Consider the following 24,884-nt stretch of genomic DNA (forward strand, 5'->3'; position numbering starts at 1 on the left):
GTCTTGTTTATCAGTAATATTTAAAAAATTATATTTCAATAAATTAAGTTACTTTAAAATAAAAAACTGGATCAAAATTAATGAAATTCATTCTATCAAAAAGGGCGGCGCATCGAACGGGGCCTAGGGCGGCAGCAAGCCAAAATCCGTCACTGTCAGCGGGTCAGAATACAAAGGTTAAGTATGGGTGGAAAAGGGTAGGTACACTTAATACGGAGCGAACAGATCTTGTACTAATTTGGAAAATTTACTTATATCCAGTGTATAAAATTAGACGGACAATTTTCATTGTAATTAACTGATTAAATATTAATAAGAACGTAACTTGTATAGAAAAATTTTGTATGAGTGTTACTAATTTATTATCAATATATTATAATTTTTATTTGATATCAATCTTAATTATTTTTTTTGTTATAAACGACAATAATATCAAAATTGTATAAATATTTAAACAAACTTATGAAGTTTTTCGAAAAAATAATTTTAACAATTATTTGGAATTGAATAGGATTAAAAATATAATAGAATACAATAGGTTCTCGATTGTACCATAAAATATGGGGTTCGATACGAAAACTAGTGTTATGACTAACTAGTCATAAATGATAGCCAACACGTTTTACGAAAATTTTTATACTCTTTGAAGTTGACAATTTTTTACATCAAAGCAAAAAAAAAAAAACTATTCAATAATTTACCTTTAATTATGTGAGGCACGGAAAATTTGTCGTGAATTTGAATGACGCACAAATACTTGTTCACTTAATCCGAGAAGTTAGTGTATTTAGCGTAGTATTTCCACGCGAAAATTAGATTATGAGCTTTCAACAAACGTTTGTGTTTCCTATACTTTCAAAATTATAATTTCTGCCATTCTTTTGTATACAGGATATCCAAAAAGTACTGGAACCTCAAGTTAATTTGGCCATGATTTAACTCCTTGCCTTTATTGGTCAGAATTGCCCCTCTTGTCTTAGAGTTTCCCATGAAATAAGGTCTTTGACATTGGAATGACCTTGAAAGACATGGTCAAAGTCATATTTGGACGTCAAATATTCTGCTCTTTCAAAACCCACAATAAAAATTGGGATACCTACTCATTTGAAAATTCGATTTTTCAAGGTCACCATTAAAATAACTTTGACCTTGCTTAGCACAAAGTTTGGTGTCCATTTTCGCCAAAACTAAAAAAGATAGGCAATTGAAAATTTGTAGGTACCTTGGCTTGATGGTCTTATGAACCAATCTCAAAAAACGCCAAAAAATATGGAAAATAAAATAAAAATTGGGATACCTACTCATTTGAAAATTCGATTTTTCAAGGTCACCATTAAAATAACTTTGACCTTGCTTAGCACAAAGTTTGGTGTCCATTTTCGCCAAAACTAAAAAAGATAGGCAATTGAAAATTTGTAGGTACCTTGGCTTGATGGTCTTATGAACCAATCTCAAAAAACGCCAAAAAATATGGAAAATTTCGAAAATTTCTGAAATTTGAATAATTTCTGAATAAATGGCGGCCGAAAGGCCGCCGTAATTGTGTTGGTTTTTCAAACTCATCTAATCTATCAAAAATAATGCAAGCACTGATATTAAACATTTTCTGTATAGAGTATTTCAACAATTAACTCAGTCAATTATTTGTGTTCACTTGTTTTTAAAGTAGTTTTTACTTATTTCGCTTAGGGTATTCTTCGCCCTTTGTTAAATGTTCATCTTTGAATATGTTGTTTAATAAAATTATTAACACCATTATTTTAATTTTTAATTAATTAAGATGCTTTTTATTGTAAGCTGTTCCTAAAACTTAGGTGCATGAATAATAAGCGACATAAATGAAATAATGACCATATACAAAATGATAAATAAATGAACTAATGCTGCTACATAAATGCTCTGAGAAAAGCGTAGAAACAATCATATGAATCAAAAATGTATACCAATAAATACACACCACAATTTAGAAATTTTGAAACAATTTCTTACAACAAGGAAATTCAATCAAAATTACCTAAATTAAAATTAGATACAACAAAAATAATCAAAATTGATGATAACTTACTTAAACCAAAGAAAAAAAACTTGTTTTCAAAGTTTAGTGCTCAAAAAAATAAAAAACCAGAGGAATTACAAACTATTTATGGCGGTATAAAAAAATTTGCACTGTTTATATTTGATACTAGTTCAATACATGGTTTAAATCACTTAACTAAACGAAAACGACATCCAGCTGAAATGTAACTAAACACCGAAATTTGTTTGAGAAATTATTTAAAAAAAATGCAAATGTTTTTTTAGAGTAATGTGGCTTTTCTTTGTTATTTTTGCTTTATTTGGGTCAATAACGTTAAGTTTAGATACATGGCAACGTTATCAAGATAATCCAATTGTTATTTCAATGGAACGTGATAAATTTAGTTGGAATACCTCTTTTCCTGCTGCAACAATATGTCCGGGTTATAAAATTAATGAGAAAAAGTTAAATGAGGATATTGGGTAAATATTTTTAGTGTTTTACAAATGAATTTCTAGAAGCGTTAATGCAAAACCAATTTACTATAACTAAAAATAAACATTTGTTAATGATGCTACAAACTATAGAGTAGTGCACATTTTGCAAACTTTTTGAGGTGAGGGAGAAAATTTGAGATGCCGTGGGCAAGATTTCCTTTCAATCTCAAGAGCAGGAATTTTCAAAGCTATATTAAAAAAATACTGATGTCAACTCGTAAGACGAAGCACCTTAGCAACTCAGAACATAACTGCGTAACTTGACTTGTTTATACGTTGCAAATTTGGTGCAGGTCAGGAAATTGGGGAAAAATCGAAATTTAATTCGAAATAACCTAGAGTTTTTATTTATTATCTTTGATAATATTTATATCATTCATTATTATTAGAAATTTGTTTTATCGAGGACTTCTTTTAAATAAAAGGAGCATGTAGGACGAATCCATGTGGAAGTATGGAGTTACGTGTGTTATTTTTAATACTTCCCTTTTCAGGCAGTTTAAATTTACTGACAATGAGAAAGCAATGGAATTTATAAATGCCTTAGCTTTGGCCAATTATAGCACATTCAAAGATTTACCTGAATTTGATGAAATTGATAGTTCAGATTATATAAAAATTCTGATGGAATATGCTTTTATTTTTGAGCCATCTGTAACAAATTCAGGTACAAGTGGTGTTGAATATTTTCTAGAGAAAATTATTACTGAAATGGGTGTCTGCTATAGTTTTAATTCGAAATTAGCTAAATATTCGACTATGTCGTAAGTTACATTTATTTATTTATAGAACAAGCTATAGTTGTGAGGCATATTGCACATTTTCCACTCCGTGGATGGAATCAAGGGAATTGATTTTATGAAAATTTGGTAATTTTTCTTATGAGTCACTTATACAATATTATTTGTAAAAGCTGGATGCGCTCTATTAAAAATATTAAGGATGATTCAGAGCGTCGCTAGCTTTTACTAATAGTAAAAAGTAATCATGTATGAGTGATTTATAAGAAAAATTATTTTTTACTTTTTAGTACAATAAAGACTTGTCCCTAAAAAGTATTTTATATTTCAATTTTTAATTTAAAACTAAAAAATATACATAAGTGCATCAAATATGGTGGAAGCGATGGAAAATCAGGACGTAATTTTATAAATGTGCAATTGCCACTAGAACCAATTGTGTGTGCCAAATTTCAATCCGATAGCTTCAATGGAAGTGCGTGAAATATTGATTACAAAATTCCAGGACAGGCATACAAGTAGTATGTATAGGTATTGCATGGATTTAGGAAAAAAAACCGGAAAAAATTGATCCGGTTCGGATCTTCAAAAACTTCAGAACCCAACCAACTCCTATATAGTCGACAAACTCAATACAACCAACTCGTAATTACAACAATACTCCGAGCCTATAAAATTTTCGGTCTATTTTTCCGGGTCTATTTTTGTGTCTAGTTCCGATTACCATGCAGGAATTTCAACCTTTCCTCATGTAGTGTAATTAAAATATTATAATATACTGTTGTTTCTTTTACACTTGGCTGGGAATCCTGGCGTTTTCGAGTTAATATTTTTTACTGTATGATGGGCGTATATAAGTGCTGAAACATTTATAGCTACTGGAACTCAAATCAATGGAGCGTAGTTCCTGTAAATGAAACATTTTATGTTCATCCGTTAGATGGTGAAGTATTTACAAACGTTGTAAACATGTCTACAGGTTTTTCTGTAAATTACTTAAAGTATAATTAGTCTCAATATTTTAAATTGTTAACGAATTAATACTTTATTGCAGATTTACATTCATGGCCCTGAAGAAACAGTTGATATTACTAGTGCAAACATATTTTCTGAAAATGGTTTCTTTTTGCAAGTATATTTATCTGCACTGACTTTATTTACAAGCTACGCTGCTGGAAATTTAAGTATACAACAAAGAAAATGTCGATTTTCATATGAATCAAATTTAGCACATAGTCCAGTTTATAGTTACACTTTGTGCCGAATTGAATGCCGAATTCAATTATGTTTAAAATTATGCGGATGTATTCCTTATTTCTACAGACCACGAGGTATAGTTCAACAAAATGGTATTAAAAAGAGCTTGAAATTGGAAGTTTTTGACGTGTCATATTTTTCGCCCTCTTGAAAAAATCGAAAAAAAAAGTACCGTTTTTTCTGCAATAACTCGTTTTAAGTGCACTTCAGGCAAAAATAGCTGCTCACTGGAGAGACGATGCGAATATTTTTCGGCTATTTTAAAGATATATGTGAGTCGTGTAGAAGAAAATAAATTACAGAATCTTTTTGCGTTTTTGGAATCTATGTATACATCAGATATAAGTATTTGGAGTCTCTCCTACACATTAAAAAAATGTGTATTTTTAAACCAGCAAATATATCTGAAATATAGGGGCTTACATATTTTTCCTGGCTCCATTATATTAACTTTATTTATCAATTTTTTGCAAAAAAGGAATTAAAGTTAATAGTTATTACTTGAGGTGAAAGCACTAAGATATCTAGCTTGTATTTTTTTCTCTTTTTTCCAAATTTTAATTCTGTATATTACTACATACTTTGAATTTAAGGCCTTTTAAAATTAGAACTCTATTTTGCTTAAAATGCACTAAAGGCGAGTTATTAACGAAACATTGAAAAAATGTCTTTTCTCAACGGTTAATTCAAGATGATCGAAAACGATGAAGCGAATGAATAACTTCATTGGAATGGACATTATCCTCCAAAACTTTTTGTAGCATCTCACAGCATATTTTATTTACGAAATACCCTCGTAGTGTAGAATTTTTCTTTGTGGGAAATCGACTCGAAAATCGGGTAATTGGTTCTTTTAAAATTTTAGCTGGAGAAAGAATATGTGACGTAAAAGGATTACGTTGTTTATCGAATTATGCTGGTAAGTTATATTAATGTCGATTTTTGTCTTGTACAATTAAATAAATCAAATTATTTACTTTATTAAGAGTCGGTTCGTAAAGTTTAATATTGGATTTTTAATTTTTTATCGAAACTCGAAGATTTCTGTAAAACCACGGCTAAAATGTTAAAAATTATTATTTTATTGACAATATTTTCATTATTTTGATAATTGAGCATCTTTTTCAACATGGCTCCTGGTGGGCATTCTATCCCAATTTTAGCATTGGCTTGTTGTCTAAAATTCCAAATGTATCTTTTTTAGATATGCTTATAACACTTCATAATGAAAATGCACTGGGAGACTCACAAGATCTATGCCAATGTTTACAAAATTGCGATGAAGTCTCTTATGTTGTTGAATTTATGGAAACACGAGAATGGTTTTTGGGATCAAATTTACAATGGGGTTTAAAAGAATATCCACGAATGCGTTTAAAACGTGATGTGTTATTTGCCTTTATCGATGTACTTGGTAAATTAATCTATATTTGATGTCCTGTAGTTTCCCTGTTTCCGTCCATTTGTTATTTGAAACATTTCTATTAATTGAATTAATTTTGGATAAATTAATTCTTCAAAGTGGTAGAAAATAAATTTTAGAACAATTTGTCACTTTTTTTTGTATTATATAATATATTAAAAAAAAAAAGAAGTTATTCTCGATTTTAATATTATATTGACGTCCTACTTGCAACGTATGACGTCCGTTTATTGACGTACCGGTTGCAACAGGAATCGTCACAAGTCTACAACGTATAATGAGCCTCTTAATATGCTTAATTTTCTTCTTTTTTTCAGTATATGTTGGCGGAATGGCTGGATTGTTTTTGGGTTGTAGCGTATTAAGTTTCGCTGAAATTTTTTACTTTTTAACTATACGTTTGTATCGGTTTATTATAGATTATCGAAATGAGAATAAAACAATTCCAAAAAAATAAAAATATGCATATAAATATCGACTAAATCAATAAGTAAATTATTGCACACATTGTACTTTCTTCAATGAAATTTTCAAATAAATTTCGATTTTCGCCCTATTTTCACTTATTTTTTTCGTTCTTTTCAGCTGTGATGTCAATTTTTCGGTAGCTATCACTTATGTGCTTAATTTCGGGACCAGGACTCCACATTTTTGAAACCTATTACAGCTAGGTTAATTTTGATCACAAATTTGAAAAATATGACCCAAATTTAGTAGAAATACATACTTAGTTTGTCCAAAATTGGATAAAATTAGGTTGTGATAGAACAAAATTGAATTTTTTGGATTCTGATGACCCTAAATTAAAAAATTCGACTTTTATGATAAAACAGGCAAATTTGATCAGATTTTATTGGAATTTTTTTTAAAGCCCAGTAATTTTGGCTCATTCTTTTCAGCTGTTATGTCAGTTTTTCGCTAGCTATCACTAATGTGCTTAATTCCGGGACCAAATCTCCACATTCAAAAAAACCTATTAGAGCCAGGGTAATTTTGATCATAAATTTGAAAAGAATGACCCAAATTTAGTAGGATTACATACTTGATTTATCAATATTTGATAAAATTTGGGTGTGATAGAGCCAAATTAAATTTGTGAATTCTGATGACGTCATAAAGTTAAAAAAAAACGACTTTTGTGATAATATAGGCAAAGTTGATTCGATCTTATTGAAATTTTTTTTGAAACCCTCTAATTTTTGGGTCATTTTTTTAAGCTGATATGTGAGTTTTTCACTTGCTATCACTTGTGTGCTTTATTCCGGGATCAGAACTCCAAATTCTAAAAACCTATTAAAGCTAGATTAATTTTGATCACAAATTTGAAAAGTATGACCCAAATTTAGTATGATTATATACTTGGATTATCAAACAAATTATATATGTGGCATACCACATTCTAAAAAGTTAAAATTTTTGGCCTTTGAAAGCATTTATATTGGAAAAAATTAAAATCCCCCTCTAACTGAAATCCCTAATTCGATTTTTCATTTTATGGAATAAATTTAGTAATTTTATATATTTATTTTATCTGTTTTTTCTTTCTTTCTTTCTTTAAGAATTTATTAGTTGTTTTAGACAGAATTTTGTATGTTGTTGTTTAGTATTTAACTATTTATTTATTACACCTATGCATTATTCTGAATGTAATTGTAAAAACCGAATGAAATTTTTTAGGTTTAATAAATTTACTTACTATTTGATTCGGATCGTCAGTATAATAAGAAACATTTTTGTTTAAGGACTAACTACAAAAATAATAAGTACTATACATCTTCAAGTACCTATTACAGGTAAAAAATGCCAAGTGTACGTTCTGCCTAATAAAATAATATAGGTACATCTATGTTTAGATAAGAAATGATAAAATAAAATTATACTTGATAAATTGATAATTTCTTTTCGTTAATTAAATATTTTCATATATTTTATTATTAAATATTAGTTTTTCTATGATTTACAATATAGATTAATTTATTAGTAGTTCCAAAATTACATAAAATATATATTAAAATGAAATGAAAGCGGTATAATTTCAAAGTGATATTTAATTAGATAAAATATTTCAAAATCAATATCTACAAAAAATGAGCAATAATAATAACGTTTTTGTTGTGGTACGTGAAATTAATAAAAATTTGATTAATAAATTGATTCTATATTTTAATTGCTTTTCAGTGTAATTTTTAAATTCATCAATAGATTAGTTGTATTTGTTTCTAATTGTTCATATAAATTAATTTTAGTGTTGTGTATTGTTGAATATAATTGTTAAATATTATATTCTTTGTTTATATTAATTGTTATATTTTTGTCTTATAATATTGTTAAGACAGGTGGATTAAAATAATCTTATTTATCTATTATCATTAAAAAGTGATTACCTATATTTATAAGCGGATACATGCAATTGTTATGTACTTGAATTTTGAAATTTTGTGCACGTAATTAGTGTAGAGGGTAAAAAACGAAAGTTAGTTGACTGTTTTCGTTTGAGAAAAAAAGAAATGTTACAGAGAATATATTCTTAACATGACTGCAAGTAGATATTTTATTGGTTCAACAAAATTAGTAAATCAAATACTTATTTTCTTGACTGAAGTGTTGGGAACCTCGATTCAAGAAATATTTACTTTTTATAAAAACATCAATAATTAAGTAAACACGCTTACTCCAATTCAGTAATATTTTTTAACAACCATACTATATGTGTTTAGTCCTAGGAGGGGATTGTAAAGCATTAGGCGAACCTCAGAGTCGAAGACTGATTCTTGAATTAACATCGAGCCAAGCTTCAATAATATTGATCCAAGCATGGATGCCGGGCCTTCATGCCGTTTCTTATTTCAGTTTTTGATAAAATTTGTGTATCTCAAAATTTGTATCAAAGCATAATAAGTACATTTCAAAAATCATAAGCAAAGTCAGAGACTGACTTTTTGAAAAAAAAATTGTTTCTAAAAAACTAGAATAACACATTTTAATTTTAATTTGTTAATTTATTATAAACCGAAACGAAAATTGTATGCAGAGTATATCAAAATAAATGGTCAACAATTATTCTTAATATCGCTTACTTTATAGTCAATCGTTACTAAAACTAGTTATCTGTAGCTCAAGATTGACAATCATTAATCATCCGAACTGATTGATATTTTTCGAATTTTTTTCTGTTAAAGTAAATATAAATTTTTATAATTTTGTGACATTTTCGTTGATTTTTTGTTTATACATTTTTGGAAAGATTATGAGTTGAAGAAGTTTCTTCTGGGTTAGGCACGCAAAATGTGATATTTTTGAAAATTATCAAAAATACTGTTTTTTTCTTCGAAAAAACAAAAAAATTAACATTAAAAACAAATTTATATTTGACAAATTTAAAAACTGCGCAACCTCAAATACCTTTCATTTTCGACCCATGGTTTATCAGTCTAATATACCAGCTGTGAACTACCCGCTTTGCTGGGCAACATCCTCATTTAAACATCCAACATCCTCCCCCCCCCCCCCCCATATCCCCTTACGTAGGGGTTACAGCTTTGTATTGCAACACGTCATGCTCTTTTATTTGATACCCCACTTGGGTATATTTGAAAATATTCGATTATTCACCCCCACTTTCTCGCTCCACCTTTCCACCCCCTGAAAGTTAAAAATGGATAAAAACAATCCTTGAAGCTGGTTGTATATTTTGTCAATATTTGAACTTAATAAATGTACAACTTTTTAAGTTTTGTATTATTATGCATGTATTTATAAAAAAAAAAACTTTCTCTTGAATCACTCTATCTATTAGAAATACCGCATAACAAAATCCGTGTACTTTTAAAAACCTAAGCATAAATAGGAACACGTTAGGTACAGACAGCGGGAAGCGACTTAGGGCCCCCGCAGACTGCAGTCTTTTTATCGGCCGATAGTTTAGTCGGGTTGGGCTGAAAGTGCGCACACCGAGCCAACTAAACCGTTTGGTTGGTGAACAGGGCGCAGACTATCCAACAGCCGGCCGACTATTCTTGAACTAGTTTGTAACTGACTGTTGAAGCGGTCGCACAATGAAAATATTGTCCAGGAAAATTATTGGTCTCATCATACTCCGGAGGAGGAAAATCAACAAGAGATTCCGAGAGTATCGGGTGCATCCCATTCTCAGTGATAGATTAGTTAGTGAAAAATTTTACACTATGCATTCCAAATTACTTGATTACCCGAAAAAAATTTCCGCCTATTATTGAATGAGCATTACCAGCTTCAATGAACTTTTCAAGCTAATTGGACCAGCAATAGCGAAGGAGGATACAAATTTAAGACTTTCTATACCTGTGGAAGAGCCAAATCACAGAGCGAACTGAGCTATCGGCCGACTAAACAATCGTCATGTATGCGCAGGCGTGTATCCGCCAATACTGATTAAACAGTCGGCCGATAGATTTGTTTGAATGTAATCGGGTAGCCCATCAAACTTTTTTATCGGCCGATACTGAATCGCTGTAGTGTGCGCATATGCATTCCTCTCCATACTGATTAAGAAGCCGACCAAACTATCGGCCGATAAAAAATCTGCAGTCTGCGGGGGCCCTTAGTATAATCGGATAAATCCGATTATAGTTCCTTTAAAGGTGAAAGATGGAAAAACAAACAAATATACGTAATGCATTTATCCATATTTTTAATATTATTATAAACAAATCAAATTCATAAATACCTACAAAAAGATACAGTATCTAAGAAAGCAATTTTGATTTTAGTAATTGGGTTTAATTACGTAGGTAAAAAATTCTTATCAAACATTAAACATTATCTTTAAAATAGGTACCTTATCCATAAAAAATATTGGTAATAACTTTTCAATTTAACAACATAGCTACTCAATCATTTAATTTAATTGTTATACAGGGTGATTATATATGGGTGAAAGTTGTTGCAAATAATGAAAATGACATACCAAGTGGATGTAAGATAATTGGTTTGGATAAAAATCGTGTACATGTTGAAGACGATAATCGGAATCGTGCTTGGGTACCTTTACAACAAATATTACGCACGATGCACGTAACATCTGTTAGGGGTGTTGAAGATATGATCACCCTAGGTGATTTACAAGAATATGCCATATTACGTAATTTAAATTTACGTTACAATCAAAAATTGATATACGTACGTACTTTTTTAAATTTTTAAAAGAGAAAAAATTTATAATTTAGTAAATAGAAACATATACTATATACAAGCTATAGATATCATTCATGTAGCATGAAGATTTCAGGCCAGAGTCCTAATTCATAAATAACTAAAAAAGTTCATAAAAACCTTTGAAAAGTTTTAGACTTTTTATTTTTGAGATATCTATTCGATGACAAAGTTTCGAATAAAATCTTGACTATTTTCTATGGGGGCATAATAGTGCACATAGCTCCTTATATATTGGGTTTTAGAAAAAAGTAAATAAGACACTTTCGACTTAAAATTGTTCAAAGAATACGCTTCATTCCGAGTCCCGGAACGCCTTATATAACAAACATATATAATTACGCTTTGCAATAACACATAGCTATTAATTTTTTACTGCAGTTTTAATACTGAAATCTAAATGACCCAATCATATTCTTCTTTACTTACAAAAGGAAAGTCAATAGTCAAAGGTGTGCCAAGACCGATATTAGTAGGTAATAAAAACAGGGTGTGAATCCAAAGTTGGCTAAATTTACAAAAAATATAGAGTTATAAAATTATAAGTTGTTTAATTTAAGTTCTAACGATGGTTTTATAAATGGTTTTATTTCATTATTTTATAGACATATTGTGGAAGTATGTTGGTTGCCATTAATCCATACGAAATTTTACCGATTTATACGAACCATGAAATTGAATTGTATCAAAATCGAAAAATTAACGAACTATCGCCGCATATATTTGCTGTGGGTGATAGTAGTTATAGAGCGATGAAAAATGATGGTGAAGATCAATGCATTGTGATAAGGTAAAAAGTTTTAAAAATAAAACTTAAAAATTTAAAATGATCACAAAATACAAAAACATTTTTTATTTTGAAAAAATTCAAAATTTTGTACTTTGTTTTACTTTCCAAAATTCCATCATCAGTACAAAAGCAATAGCTCCATTTAGCTAAACTGACCAAGCGTGAGTTAAGCGTTCCATTTTGTTCGGAAATTCGCTATAAACTGACCAAGCGTAAGTTAAGCGTTCCATACTCAATTTTTTCAATTCTCTTTAATCAATTCTTTTTAAATAAAATATTTGATTTGTGCGTCGTACAGCAAATGGAGAGTGAGTTTTGGCATCTCCAATCAACCCCCTTTAATTCCGGGGTTTTATAGTCGAAGGTATTTTTTGCGATTTCTTTTCATGTTGACTTTTACCGTGTCAAAATTAATTATTGCATCATTTCATATCCCGGATTTTTCATTTCTCTACACCCAACGCTATATGATTTATCAATCAAGCTTCGAAATAAAATTTAAAAAAAAAAAAACCTTTTTTAAAGCTATTATATATTTACTTAGCGGTGAGAGTGGTGCGGGCAAAACAGAGAGTACAAAATTAATACTACAATATTTAGCTGCAATTGGTGGTAAGCATTCATGGATTGAACAGCAAATATTAGAAGCGAATCCAATTTTAGAAGCATTTGGTAATGCAAAAACTGTACGCAATGATAATTCATCACGTTTTGGCAAATATATTGATATCAATTTTAATGCTTCTGGATACATTGAAGGCGCACAAATTGAGCAGTATCTTTTGGAAAAGAGTCGCATTGTTTATCAAAATATTGGCGAACGTAATTATCATATATTTTATGATTTAATCAATGGTTTAACAAAAGATGAAAAAAAGAAGTTAGAATTAACAAATGTAACACAATATAAATATTTAAACGGTGGGCAAACATTTGATTGTGATGGACGAAATGAAAATCAGGTGAATTTTACATATTTATAAATCAAAGTGTGATAGTTTTATTAAATCATCTTACATCTCCAAAACAAAACATTCTGGGATCGACATTTTTTATCTAAAAATTATTGTATTGATGCCTCACATAGCCTTTAAAAGTTTATCGATATTTTTATGAAACATAAAAACTAGAAAATCCTACATGTTTCTCTTTCACACAGGGCCGTAACCAGGGCGTGGAAATGCAGGAACGTGCATCAAGCGCAACTTAATTTGAGGTGAAAAACAAAAAGTATGTTTTGCACTTAATACAGAAAGTCAATAATGAATCATATAAAAGGCGCAAATATATCTTTTTTCTCGCCCAAATTTCCATAAATAATACTTTTTAAATATTAACATAATTACTTATTTAATTTGTTAGATAATGGTATTAAAATTTCAATGCAAAACATGTATACAATCCATAGACTTATATTTCCATCCATATAATTGTATTATATGGATAAAGTAGTTTGTCATTACTATGGTAACTTCCTGAAATAAAACTCATGCACGGAGCGAATACGAAATTTATAACACCCACATTGTTTGGTTTTATGACAAAAGTTCCTTTTTCACAGAATCTTGACGCTTTTTTTCGAGAGTGTTCTATGAAAATATGTTCAAAAGGGGAATTTTTTGTGCGAAATCTCGAGTTTCGAAGTATTTTTATTAATATAGATTTTTTTTATATACAGGAATTACAAACTATAAAAGGCGCTATGAAAGTGTTAAACTTCTCTGATACCGAAATTTGGGATATTTTCAAACTACTTGCAACAATTTTACATTTAGGTAATTTAAAATATCAATCAAGTGTTGTTTCAAACATGGATGTAGCTGAAATAAACGATTCCACTAATTTAACACGCATTGCAAACTTTCTGGGTACAACAAAATCAAAATTAAGTGAAGCATTAACTTCGAAAACAATACATACAAATACTGAAAAAATCATTACATCAATGACTCAAGAAAATGCCCAGCAGGCAAGAGATGCATTTGTAAAAGGGATTTATGGACGATTATTTATATTTATTGTTGAAAAAATTAATACGGCCACAATTCGTCCAAAAACTTTGATAAAAAATTCAATTGGTATATTAGATATATTTGGCTTTGAGCATTTCAAGACAAATAGTTTTGAACAATTATGTATAAATTATGCAAACGAAAATTTACAACAATTTTTTGTGCAACACATCTTTAAAATGGAGCAAAATGAGTATATAGAAGAAGGTATTCAATGGCAACATATCGATTTTATTGATAATCAACAAATACTAGATTTAATTGGACAGAAACCCATGAATATTATGTCATTAATTGATGAGGAATCCAAATTTCCAAAGGGTACTGATTTAACAATGTTAGCCAAGTTTCATGACCACCATAAGAATAAAAACAATTATATTAAACCAAAATCAGATTTGAATCCAAGTTTTGGAATTGAACATTTTGCAGGAATTGTTCAATACGATGTGCAAGGTATGTATTAATTATTTCAGGATAAAATATATATATTTCAAGACTTGTCTTTGCTTTTAAAATAGAAATTATCCGGCGAAGCGTTTGGGTAACTGTCAGTATCTTTATACATTATAGCCATTAGATGTTTCGTTATGATGTATGAGCTATATTATTGTAAAGGTTCATTCAAATTCATTTAGAAGTTTTCGAAAACGTCCAGCGAAGCAGACGGGTAACTGCTACCTTAATAACCAATGGTCTGTGTGTTATTCTGATGTATGAGCTATATTATTATAAAGTTTAAGGATTATTTCAAATCCATTCAGTAGTTTTTGCGCGAAAGCGTAACAAATAAATAAATAAACAAACAAACAAACAAACAATCAAACTCACTTTCGCATTTATAATATAAATAAGGATGTATATAGGTAGCAATTTTATAAATATTTTTAAAAACATAAATTTCCGAGGTGATAATGAAGAACTCACGGTTCGGAAAAAGTATAACAAATATTGCGACTATAAAATGAGAAGGTCATAATTCATACCCAAGTGCATAGATGATTGTTGGGTCCTAATAAAGAAGTTCGATTCATCGGAATTAGGGGGAATGAATACTCAATGTTGGGTGATTTTGCATTCAAATTTAGTATAAGCAGATAAATTAATTTTATACAATTCGTTACTTTCTGTTTTATGAGAAATGGGAAATCTAAGTCATATCTAATTAAAGTTTTTTACATAAAAAATCTGAAAAACTTAAGTTTCCAAAAAGTTATAGTTAAAACTTCATGGATTGCAGTTGGTTAAATCCTTATAAAGTAGTTTTTCGTTGTTAATACAGTAAAACGGGTAATAAGGGCTAGTACATCTGTAAATTATAATATAAACTTTGAAGCCAGTCTTAGCCCGGGACTGGTATTCAAATGATTAATTTTAAATTGAGTACTTATTACCAAACCAAATATTGATATTACAAACAATTTGAGATATTTACATTCTTATCATTTTATTTTAGGATTTTTGGAAAAGAATCGTGATACATTTCATTACGATTTAAAGCAATTAATTCAGCAGTGTGATAATCAATTTTTACAAAATTTATTTAAAGAATCTAACAGTGATATTAATCAGCGATCTGGATTAACAACATTATCTTACCAATTCCGTACGTCGGTAGATAATCTAATGAAAACTTTAGGCGCATGTCATCCATTCTTCATAAGATGTATAAAGCCTAACGAACATAAAAAGCCAATGGTAAGATTAAATTTTTTACACTGGCTAGTGTACCTTCTATATTGAAATTAGGATTAGTCGATTAAGTTCTTCTTCGCGTGTGTTTGTAATTGAACTTCACCTAAACGGATGGACCGATGTTGATGAAATTTTGTGTGTGTGTGTTCAAGTAGATGCGTAGATGGTTTAGATACACTATAAAATGTTTTTGAGGATTACGCACTAAAAAATTAAAACCCATGAAATAAATGGTGGAAACGCATTTAATAATAGATTACATTACATCTTATTATTCAAATGTATTTATTTGCGCTCCCACCATATTTACTGGCAATGGACTAATTAGATGATTTTACGAACACCTTTTGCCAATATTTCTAAGCGATACAAACTTTGAACTACACTATACTCTGTTATATTTCATATATAAGGTATAAGAATTAAATGACTGATAAATATATTTTTAGGAATTCGATAAAACATTATGCTGTCGGCAATTAAGATACTCTGGAATGATGGAAACCGCAAGAATACGTAGTGCGGGTTACCCAATTCGATATGACTATAATGATTTTGTGGATCGTTTTCGTTATTTGGCACATGGAATTCCACCAGCTCACAAAACTGATTGTCGTAGCGCAGCTGAAAAGATTTGTTCAAATGTGTTACCAAATGATTCAGATTATCAATTTGGAAATACCAAAATTTTCTTAAAAACATTTCATGATGATTTATTAGAAAAAGAACGTTCAAAAATATTATCGAGATATATTTTACTAATACAAAAAAATATTAGAATGTGGATTCAACGAAAACGATATTTACAATTGCGGGAAGCCACCATTACTATACAAAAACATTTCCGAGCACGTGGCTATCGACAAAAATATCTTATTATTAAACGGGGATATTATCGATTACAAGCTGTAATCCGTTCACGGCAATGTTCTCATGAATTTCAAAAAATTAGAAATAGTATTATTAAAGTTCAGGCAAGATGTCGCGGCTATTTAATTCGTAAGTGTAGTAAAAGTGCCAAGGATAAGGAACGATTAAAGAAGACAGCAATGGAGAACGAAAGTGCAAAAATTGATAATAAGGATGTTGATGCATATGTGGATGATATTTTTGAAAATGTTTTTAGAAATGAATCGTCGAGTCCAATATCAATGGAAAATATTAGGAATGTAAGTATAAAAATTTAAAATATACATTGCAAAGTCGCTCGGGATAAACCATTTGTTATAAGAAGAAAAGTTATTAGACGATAAACAAACTGAGGGTTTCATTCTGATAGTCCACCTTAGACTTAATGGAAACTGAATATTAGTTAGACCGCATGGGAGAGCTGGATTTCAATATAGGCGGGAACACCACCCTTTTTAGTGTGGTACATCACGTTATAAGGGCAAAGACACAGTGGAAACAAGAGTCGAGGCAAAAATTTCCATATCGATTCGATGGTCGAAAAGGAGTGACTTAGGTCAAAGATTACAGTTTTGTGTTTCGAAAACACACTTATTTTAGCTCTAATAAAAATTTCCTCATTACTTCAATATGTAAAAGTGTAAGTCAACGCTGTTTCGATCAAGAAATAGTCGATATAGTTGATATATAGCGGTTGGGGAAACCTTTATAAACTGTCTAAAATGAGAAAAAAATGGAAATTTTTAAATTATTATAACCTCTAATTTGTAGCAAATACATTTGATATTATTCTAATAACGAAACAAAAATTGTCATACCAAAAATTGTTAGTTTCATGGATAGATTAATGAAAAAAGTACCTTATCAGGTTAAAGGTAGAATTGCAAAAATGTTGGAATAAGCTCTCCCTCTACCGTTCAACTATGACGACCATTCCTTAATTGTGGCTTGATAGCCTAGACTAATATTCCATTTTTCCAGCTGAATTAAAATGAGTAGTACTCTAGAATTGGTCATTTCGCAAAATCTAAAAAATGATGATACGTTAACTATTTAAATAATTACATTTTATATATAATAATATTATTTTAGGATGAAGATATTACTAATCAAATTCCTAGGAATCCAAAAGAAATACCTATTCAAATGCCACAAAATCAAATTATTGAAGAAGATTTATCCGATTTTAATTTCCGTAAATTTGCAGCAACGTATTTTGCAAATAATTTAAACCATCAATACTCAAAGCGAACATTAAAAACGTCATTATTAGATTTACCAGATGATACTGATATATTAAGTGCACAAGCTTTATGGATTACAATTTTGAGATTTATGGGTGATTTACCAGAACCAAGATATTCTACGGAAACAGAAGATAACGTACCAGTAATGACACAATTGTTGGGTACACTTAACAAAAATTTTGCCAATACGAAAGAGTACAAAGTAAGTTTTCTTAGTAATATCTTAAGTATATTGTGAGCAGTCGAAAGTAAAGTAAAATACTAAAAATATTCAATGTCTTTTTAGGAAGGTCTCCGCCAGCAATTGCTGCGAGATGGCAATGGTCACGCAGATCGGCAAAAAATTATAAATTTAACATTAAAACATAAGGATAAATTAAATAATATAGTTCGCTTAGGCCTTTTGGAGGAAGAACATATTTTCCAAAATTATAATAATTGGTTACACTCAAGACGAACTACAAATTTAGAAAAACTTCATTTCATTATTGGGCATGGTATCCTGAAACCAGAATTACGCGATGAAATTTATTGTCAAATTTGTAAGCAATTAACAAATAATCCCACTAATTCATCTCATGCACGTGGCTGGATTCTTCTATCACTATGCCTTGGCTGTTTTCCACCATCACCGCTATTCGTTAATTATCTACGAGAATTCATTAGGCAAGGGCCACCTGGTTATGCGCCGTACTGTGAGAAACGATTAAATCGTACATTTATAAATGGAGCACGTACTCAACCGCCCAGTTGGATTGAATTGCAAGCGACTAAATCGAAAAAACCAATAATGTTGTCTGTTTACTTCATGGATGATTCCAAACGTAATGTTTTAGCTGATTCTGCAACAACTTCAGAAGAATTAGTTAAACAATTAGCTGAAAATATTGAGCTACGTGATAAATTTGGTTTTTCAATTTTTATCACAATTTTTGATAAAGTTTTATCACTTGGAAGTAGTCGGGATCATATCATGGATGCCATTTCCCAATGTGAACAATATGCAAAAGAACAAGGCACTCAAGAACGTGTTGCACCATGGCGATTGTATCTACGAAAAGAAATATTCGCACCATGGTATGATCCATCTTTGGATTCAGTTGCAACGAATTTAATATATCATCAAGTAATTCGTGGTATGAAGTTCGGTGAATATCGATGTAAAACTGATGGGGATATTGCATTAATTGCAGCTCAACAATATTACATTGATTGGAACAAAATGGATTCAAAACTTTTACATCAAGCCGCTCCAAACTATTTACCAACATATTGCTTACAATCGGGATCACAGAGTGTTGGTAAATGGGAGAAGAAAATTGTAAGTGCTTACATAAGTTGTTTTAGTGATCAAGAAAAACGTACTGAACTTGAAGTAAAGCAAAATGTTGTTATGTTTGCAAAACTAACATGGCCGTTGTTATTCTCTCGATATTATGAAAGTTTAAAAATATCAGGGCCAGAATTGAGTAAGAATGAGATTGTAATCGGAGTTAATTGGACAGGAGTTTATTTCATTGATGATCAGGAACACATTTTATTGGAATTATCATTTGTTGAAATTGCTCAAGTGAAATATGTCTTGAATCAAAACTCAACTGTACATAGTTTTATAATAACGACCATTGATAAAGAGGAATATGTCTTTCATTCACCAGATGCTGAGGATCTAAGTAAATTAATCGATTTTTTCATTGATGGATTGAAAAAATTATCAAAATTTGTTGTTGCTTCTCAAGATTATCGACATCCTGGGGACGTTGGTTCGTTCCTAACATTAAAAAAAGGCGACTTAATATGTTTAGAAGATAATATTAATGGAGAAATGTTAATGAAATCAACATGGGGCTACGGAGAATGTAACGGCAAATTAGGTGATTTTCCAACTGATGTTATATACATTTTACCAACTTTATCTCAGCCACCATCAGATATTTTAATGTTATTTAAAAAAGAAAACACATTTGATCCAAATTATCAATCAGCACGACGAATAAGTGTAATGCAACGAATACAAAAATATCACACACTTGAAAAATATGCTGTTGAACATTTTAGAGAACCGATCAATATAAATTCAGTTCGACGACAATCATTGTCATCGATTAAGAAATCAAATATTGAGGAATTATGGCGTCATTCACGACTACCTTTAAAATTACCATTATTACAAAAATTACAAAAAGATGAAAGTTTAAGTGTTGAGGCGTGTTTAGCATACAATGCAATATTGAAGTACATGGGTGACATACCCAGTGGTCATGGTAAAAATATTACAGAAATAACCAACAAAATTTTTGGTGGTGCTTTAAAACACGACATTTTACGAGATGAAATTTACTGTCAAATTATGAAACAACTTACAAACAACAAAATCGGTTTAAGTGAAGAACGTGGCTGGCAATTGATGTGGCTTGCTACTGGTTTGTTTGCATGTAGTCAAGCGTTGATGAAAGAATTAAATGAATTTTTACGTACACGCACTCATCGATATGCTGCACAATGCTTGATACGTTTAAAGAAAACTCTACGTAATGGGCAAAGGAAATATCCCCCCTATATTGTGGAAGTAGAAGCAATTCAAAATGACAGTAAACAAATATTCCATAAAGTTTACTTTCCAGATGATACAGATGAGGCGTTTGAAGTTGATTCATCTCTTAAAGCTAATGAATTATGTACAAGTATTTCTAATCGGCTTGGGTTAAAATATTCTGAAGGATTTAGTTTAATGGTTAAAATTGCTGATAAAGTATTTTCAGTGCCAGAAAACTTTTTCTTTTTTGATTACATTCATCAATTAACTGAGTGGATGCGAGAATCTATGCCTAATCGTGGTGGTAAGTATATTATTCAGAAAACTTCATAGTATATTTGTATCTTATTCCTAGACAATTTCAAAACGAATTATTTAAGTGATAATGAGTTATTATTTCATCCTCTCCTGTGATTCAAATTGTATCGCGCAAATCAGGAATGCATATTAGGTATAGTTTTATTTCGAAAACTGAAGGCATAAGCCAGAAATGGCGAATCTTCCATGTCATTTTTTCTAGTTATGCTTAATGAGCTCATAGTTGTACCGTAAAATAGTTTTGACTTCGTGATTATTAATTCTTTCTTGGCTAAACGTGCAAATTTAGTGATGTCAGTGCATAGTAATGTTCGTCAAGACATAGCAATATAATAGGAGCGGAGTTTTTGTGTTTCTAGATATGAGGCTTCCTCCAAAAAGCCTTCATTTGCATCCTAGTAATTTGCTTGCCAACAAATTTAATCATAGACGTCTACTGTTTATTTCTGCCATTCATTGCAATTGCAATTAATTCATTATGCTCTGGGCAAATGTAGTCTGGAGAACAAATATAGTTCACGATGTATTAACTAAAATAAGAAACGAGCACGCGTTTGTAAGATCTTTCTTTCTAAAAATGCTTCGTTGAAGAAATTTACAGATTGATCAATTTTACCAACAACTGACCGACCAACAACTGTATCTCTGCGAGAAAACATCAAGTTTGGAACCTCAATAGCTCATATGAAAATATTTGAAAACTAGTGCTCAAAATTTTTTATCATCTTTTGCCTCTTTCTACTGAGAGCTGGAAGGGTTAAAAATTTTATTCCTAAATTATATATGAAGGTTAGCAAAATGCAGCTATTTTTTGAAACAATTACTGCATTGAAATTTGTCTCCTAATTTTTTTTTGTAGTTCTGGCCATCAAGAAAAAAAGTCGTAGAAACCTGCGATTTTGCAAAGCTTTTAGGAATATTAACAACTGAAAAAAACCTTCATGAGATTTCAGGTTCCAGTTTTTTTTTGCAAAATGACGGCCAGATAAAAAATGCTCTTCAGTACGAAGGGATGATAAAAATTCTTGAACAACAGTTTTAAAAACTAGAAAGTACAAGTCTTTACATGAGCTATCGAAGTTCCAAACGCGATTATTTTTTCTAGAGATACAGCTATTTAAAATTTTGGTTTAATTTTTTGATTTTAAAATTTTCCTTTAATACTTTCGACGAGTATATGTTAATTTTTTTATCTAGTTCAATGGCAGTATCAAATATTTTTCCTAAGAAAATTATGGGTAAACACGTATCCTGGACGGGATAGGAATGCTGACATGATATTCCATTTTCCACAAGAAATGCCCAAATATATTCGAGGTTATCACAAATGTACCAAGAAAGAAGCTGTTTTATTGGGTGCTTTATTATATAGAAGTCAATTTGGCAACGATGCAAGCTATCTTTCACAAATTCCACAAATGATTAAGGAACTTATACCCATGGATATGATTAAAATGCAGAGCACATCTGATTGGAAAAAAGCTATAAGTGATTATTATAAAAATAATAGCCAATATAAAAATATGTCTAATGAAGATGCGAAAGAAGAGTTTTTAAAATATATTTCACAATGGCCAACATTTGGAAGTGCATTTTTTGAAGTGAAACAAACAACAGATACGAATTATCCAGAAGTCATCATTATTGGTATCAACAAAAGTGGTGTCAGTATTATACATCCAACCTCTAAGGTAAATCTATTACAAAAAAGCATGCTTTACAAATCATTAGATATGTAAAAACTTCTGATTAGTCACTTGAAAAAGCCACTACATTTTGTTTGGAGCCTGTCATTCCATAACATTTAATTTTATTACAAAACTAAAAAGAAAGTATAGACAACAAGTCAGACCTAATAAATTTTAAGGTGATTATATCCCAGTTTAACTGTTGAGACTTTGTTTTTGTAGTCGTTAAGCTCTATTGGATGACTTCTTATGTAAGAAAATTTTCGGTAGCGGGGGTTTCTCTTTCACAAAGCTCGAAAGTCCGGGCACAAGTTATTTATAAAATAATTTTTAGCGAATTGTAATTACATAATTGAATAGTTGAATGCTGACATAATTTGTTGCAATGCTTCTGGAGAAAAGTTAGAAATCATTTTGACAGAATCTGCATGAAACTACTAGTACCCAAATGCAAGGAAAATTGCAATAAAAGATCAAAGTGGATGAGGTTATAAAAAAAAAGGGGATTTGTTAAATTGAAAATTTTCTGGATAAAAATTTTCTTACATAACTTTGCTTCAAAGAACAAGAATTTCCTACAAAGATGCCCCTGTATATAAAACTGAAAACTTCATTTCCCCTAAATATGAACCGATAATTATTTTCAAGGATTTTTGATTGTCCATTCCGCTTGGGAAATTTTAGGGAGTAAATTGTTTAAAAAATCACCTTCGATGCCTGTAAAAGTATATACCTAGTTTGTTTGATTTAAGAAGTGAAAAACCAAAACAAAATAACCAAAATAATTTTTGTCGTTCTGCTTGAGAAGCAAACGCGACTCATGTCTGTAGAATTTTCACATGGATTTTGTGCAGAGTGTTTTTCGCTATTTATTTTTGAAATTATATCTTTAAGCCATAAATTTCAATAATTTTATTCATGAAAAAAGCAAGCAAATGTAGTACTTTTCCACATTTTTTGAGAATACCAGCAAGTTTTAAATAGTGGAACTTTGAAACTCCTTATCTGTACTAAAATGCATGCTATAGAACAATATTTTTGGCATTTTCAATAACAAATCTTAAAATTTAACTACGTTAAACAGCTAAAATCAACGGCCACTTAAGAGTGGCACTGGTAATTAATAAATAAATCTTACTTTTAACCAAATAAATTGATTTAATTTTCGTATCTCTATTCTAGGATATTTTAATAACATACTCATATTCGTTGCTATCGAATTGGTCTTCAGGAAATACATTTTTCCTTATGACAATCGGTAACTTCATGCGTGGTACAAAGTTTTTATGTGAAACATCTTTGGGATACAAAATGGATGATTTAATTTCGTCCTACATAGCATTTTTCCAGCAGAGAAAAGAAGGGATGTAATTCTTAAACAAATTTCGGTTTGTACTTTATTTTATAATAAAGATATTTTCTTTGTTTTTAATTTAATATATTTACCTACCGTACCCATTTCTTGACAAATGTAAAATAGAGAAGGAGAGCTGGGAATTTGACGCTTTCAAAAAGATCTTCATTGACACCAACTAAAGCTGCAAACATATTTAGTTTCAATTTTCTAAATCAATTGAGAGAGGCTGTGGAAGTGAGCAAAGCTATGCGGTTATTAATAATATTTCCTAAAGTAATAAACTTTGAATAAGTGTGCAAAGTCTGAAAAACATCGAAATAATGGTTTTTCCCTAGAAGTTCCCTCCAAATTGCTGAAATCCCCGCTTTATTAAGGAACATCAATCTGCTTGACCTTCAAAAATACCGACACAAAGACCTTCCGTGTGTATCTGTACCCAAATACGTGCCATCATTCTGCTCTTCATGTACAGACACATCCCAATACCAATTAGAATGACGATTTGTAATTAGGAACTTATTCAGTGCATATGTAGATTGCAGTGCCGTATTTACAACTGTTTTGGCCAGTAAGCGGATTTTAGGTGAAGACCTTTTTAAGCAGAGGTTTACTTGGGGCCTCAACTGGAGCCCTTTGGCAAAATTTTTTTTTGTCAAATGTGAAAGTAAAAAAACATAAATTTTTTTCTTTAGTGTAGGCTACCTAGGCTACTTAAATAGTAAATACGGCAGATTGATGGATAAGGTAAATGGCTTCCTGATTTTCCCTTCGCTTCCACCATTTGATATACATGCGGTTTTTAGCCTTAAATTAAAAATGTAATAAAAAATACATTTCGAGCACAAGCTTTTATTGTATTTAAAAGTAGAAAATAATTTTTTCTATGAGTCACTCATACATGACTATTCGTAAAAGCTTGAGGTGCTCAATATAAATATAAGTTGTAGGAATCATTGTTGATATTTTATATTGAGCGCGTCAAGCTTTTGTAAATAGTCATATATATGAGTGACTCATAGAAAAAATTAATTTCTATTTTTTAGTACAATAAAAGCTTGTGCTCTAAAAAGAAATTTCTATTCAAATTTTTCGTATGATAACAATACTTCACTGGATTAGTATAACATAATTACAAATATATTACTATTATTATTACATAATAATAGTGACATAGTTACATAATCAACAAGTTAACAAATTTTAGCTCG

At 30.2% G+C, this 24,884-nt stretch overlaps 2 protein-coding genes across 2 annotated transcripts; both read left to right on the forward strand.

Annotated features, from left to right (window-relative positions):
- Positions 1–2,305: 2,305 nt before the first annotated feature.
- On the forward strand, positions 2,306–6,391 carry LOC123292636 (sodium channel protein Nach-like). Its single transcript, XM_044873353.1, has 7 exons — positions 2,306–2,499; positions 3,009–3,278; positions 4,130–4,241; positions 4,309–4,585; positions 5,377–5,430; positions 5,716–5,925; positions 6,252–6,391. The coding sequence occupies exons 1-7, from the start codon at positions 2,306–2,308 to the stop codon at positions 6,389–6,391; spliced, it is 1,257 nt and encodes a 418-aa protein (XP_044729288.1).
- A 1,544-nt stretch (positions 6,392–7,935) lies between these two features.
- Positions 7,936–23,698, forward strand: LOC123296935 (myosin-VIIa-like). Its single transcript, XM_044878654.1, has 11 exons — positions 7,936–8,051; positions 10,831–11,091; positions 11,730–11,914; positions 12,459–12,876; positions 13,593–14,382; positions 15,383–15,624; positions 16,071–16,790; positions 17,623–17,979; positions 18,064–20,617; positions 21,829–22,322; positions 23,502–23,698. The coding sequence occupies exons 1-11, from the start codon at positions 8,022–8,024 to the stop codon at positions 23,688–23,690; spliced, it is 6,240 nt and encodes a 2,079-aa protein (XP_044734589.1). The 5' UTR covers positions 7,936–8,021; the 3' UTR covers positions 23,691–23,698.
- Positions 23,699–24,884: the final 1,186 nt, after the last annotated feature.

Source organism: Chrysoperla carnea, chromosome 1 (assembly GCF_905475395.1).
Source record: "Chrysoperla carnea chromosome 1, inChrCarn1.1, whole genome shotgun sequence".
NCBI lineage: Eukaryota > Metazoa > Arthropoda > Insecta > Neuroptera > Chrysopidae > Chrysoperla > Chrysoperla carnea.

Bases quoted from the DNA above. Each gene is read 5' to 3' on its own strand.
- LOC123296935 (XM_044878654.1), top strand. From the start codon at position 8,022: ATGAGCAATAATAATAACGTTTTTGTTGTG. The intron at 11,092-11,729 runs GTACGTACTTTT...ATTATTTTATAG, and splicing joins ACAATCAAAAATTGATATAC to ACATATTGTGGAAGTATGTT. The intron at 16,791-17,622 runs GTAAGTATAAAA...ATATTATTTTAG, and splicing joins CAATGGAAAATATTAGGAAT to GATGAAGATATTACTAATCA.
- LOC123292636 (XM_044873353.1), top strand. From the start codon at position 2,306: ATGTGGCTTTTCTTTGTTATTTTTGCTTTATTTGGGTCAATAACGTTA. The intron at 2,500-3,008 runs GTAAATATTTTT...TTCCCTTTTCAG, and splicing joins AAGTTAAATGAGGATATTGG to GCAGTTTAAATTTACTGACA. The intron at 5,431-5,715 runs GTAAGTTATATT...TATCTTTTTTAG, and splicing joins TTGTTTATCGAATTATGCTG to ATATGCTTATAACACTTCAT.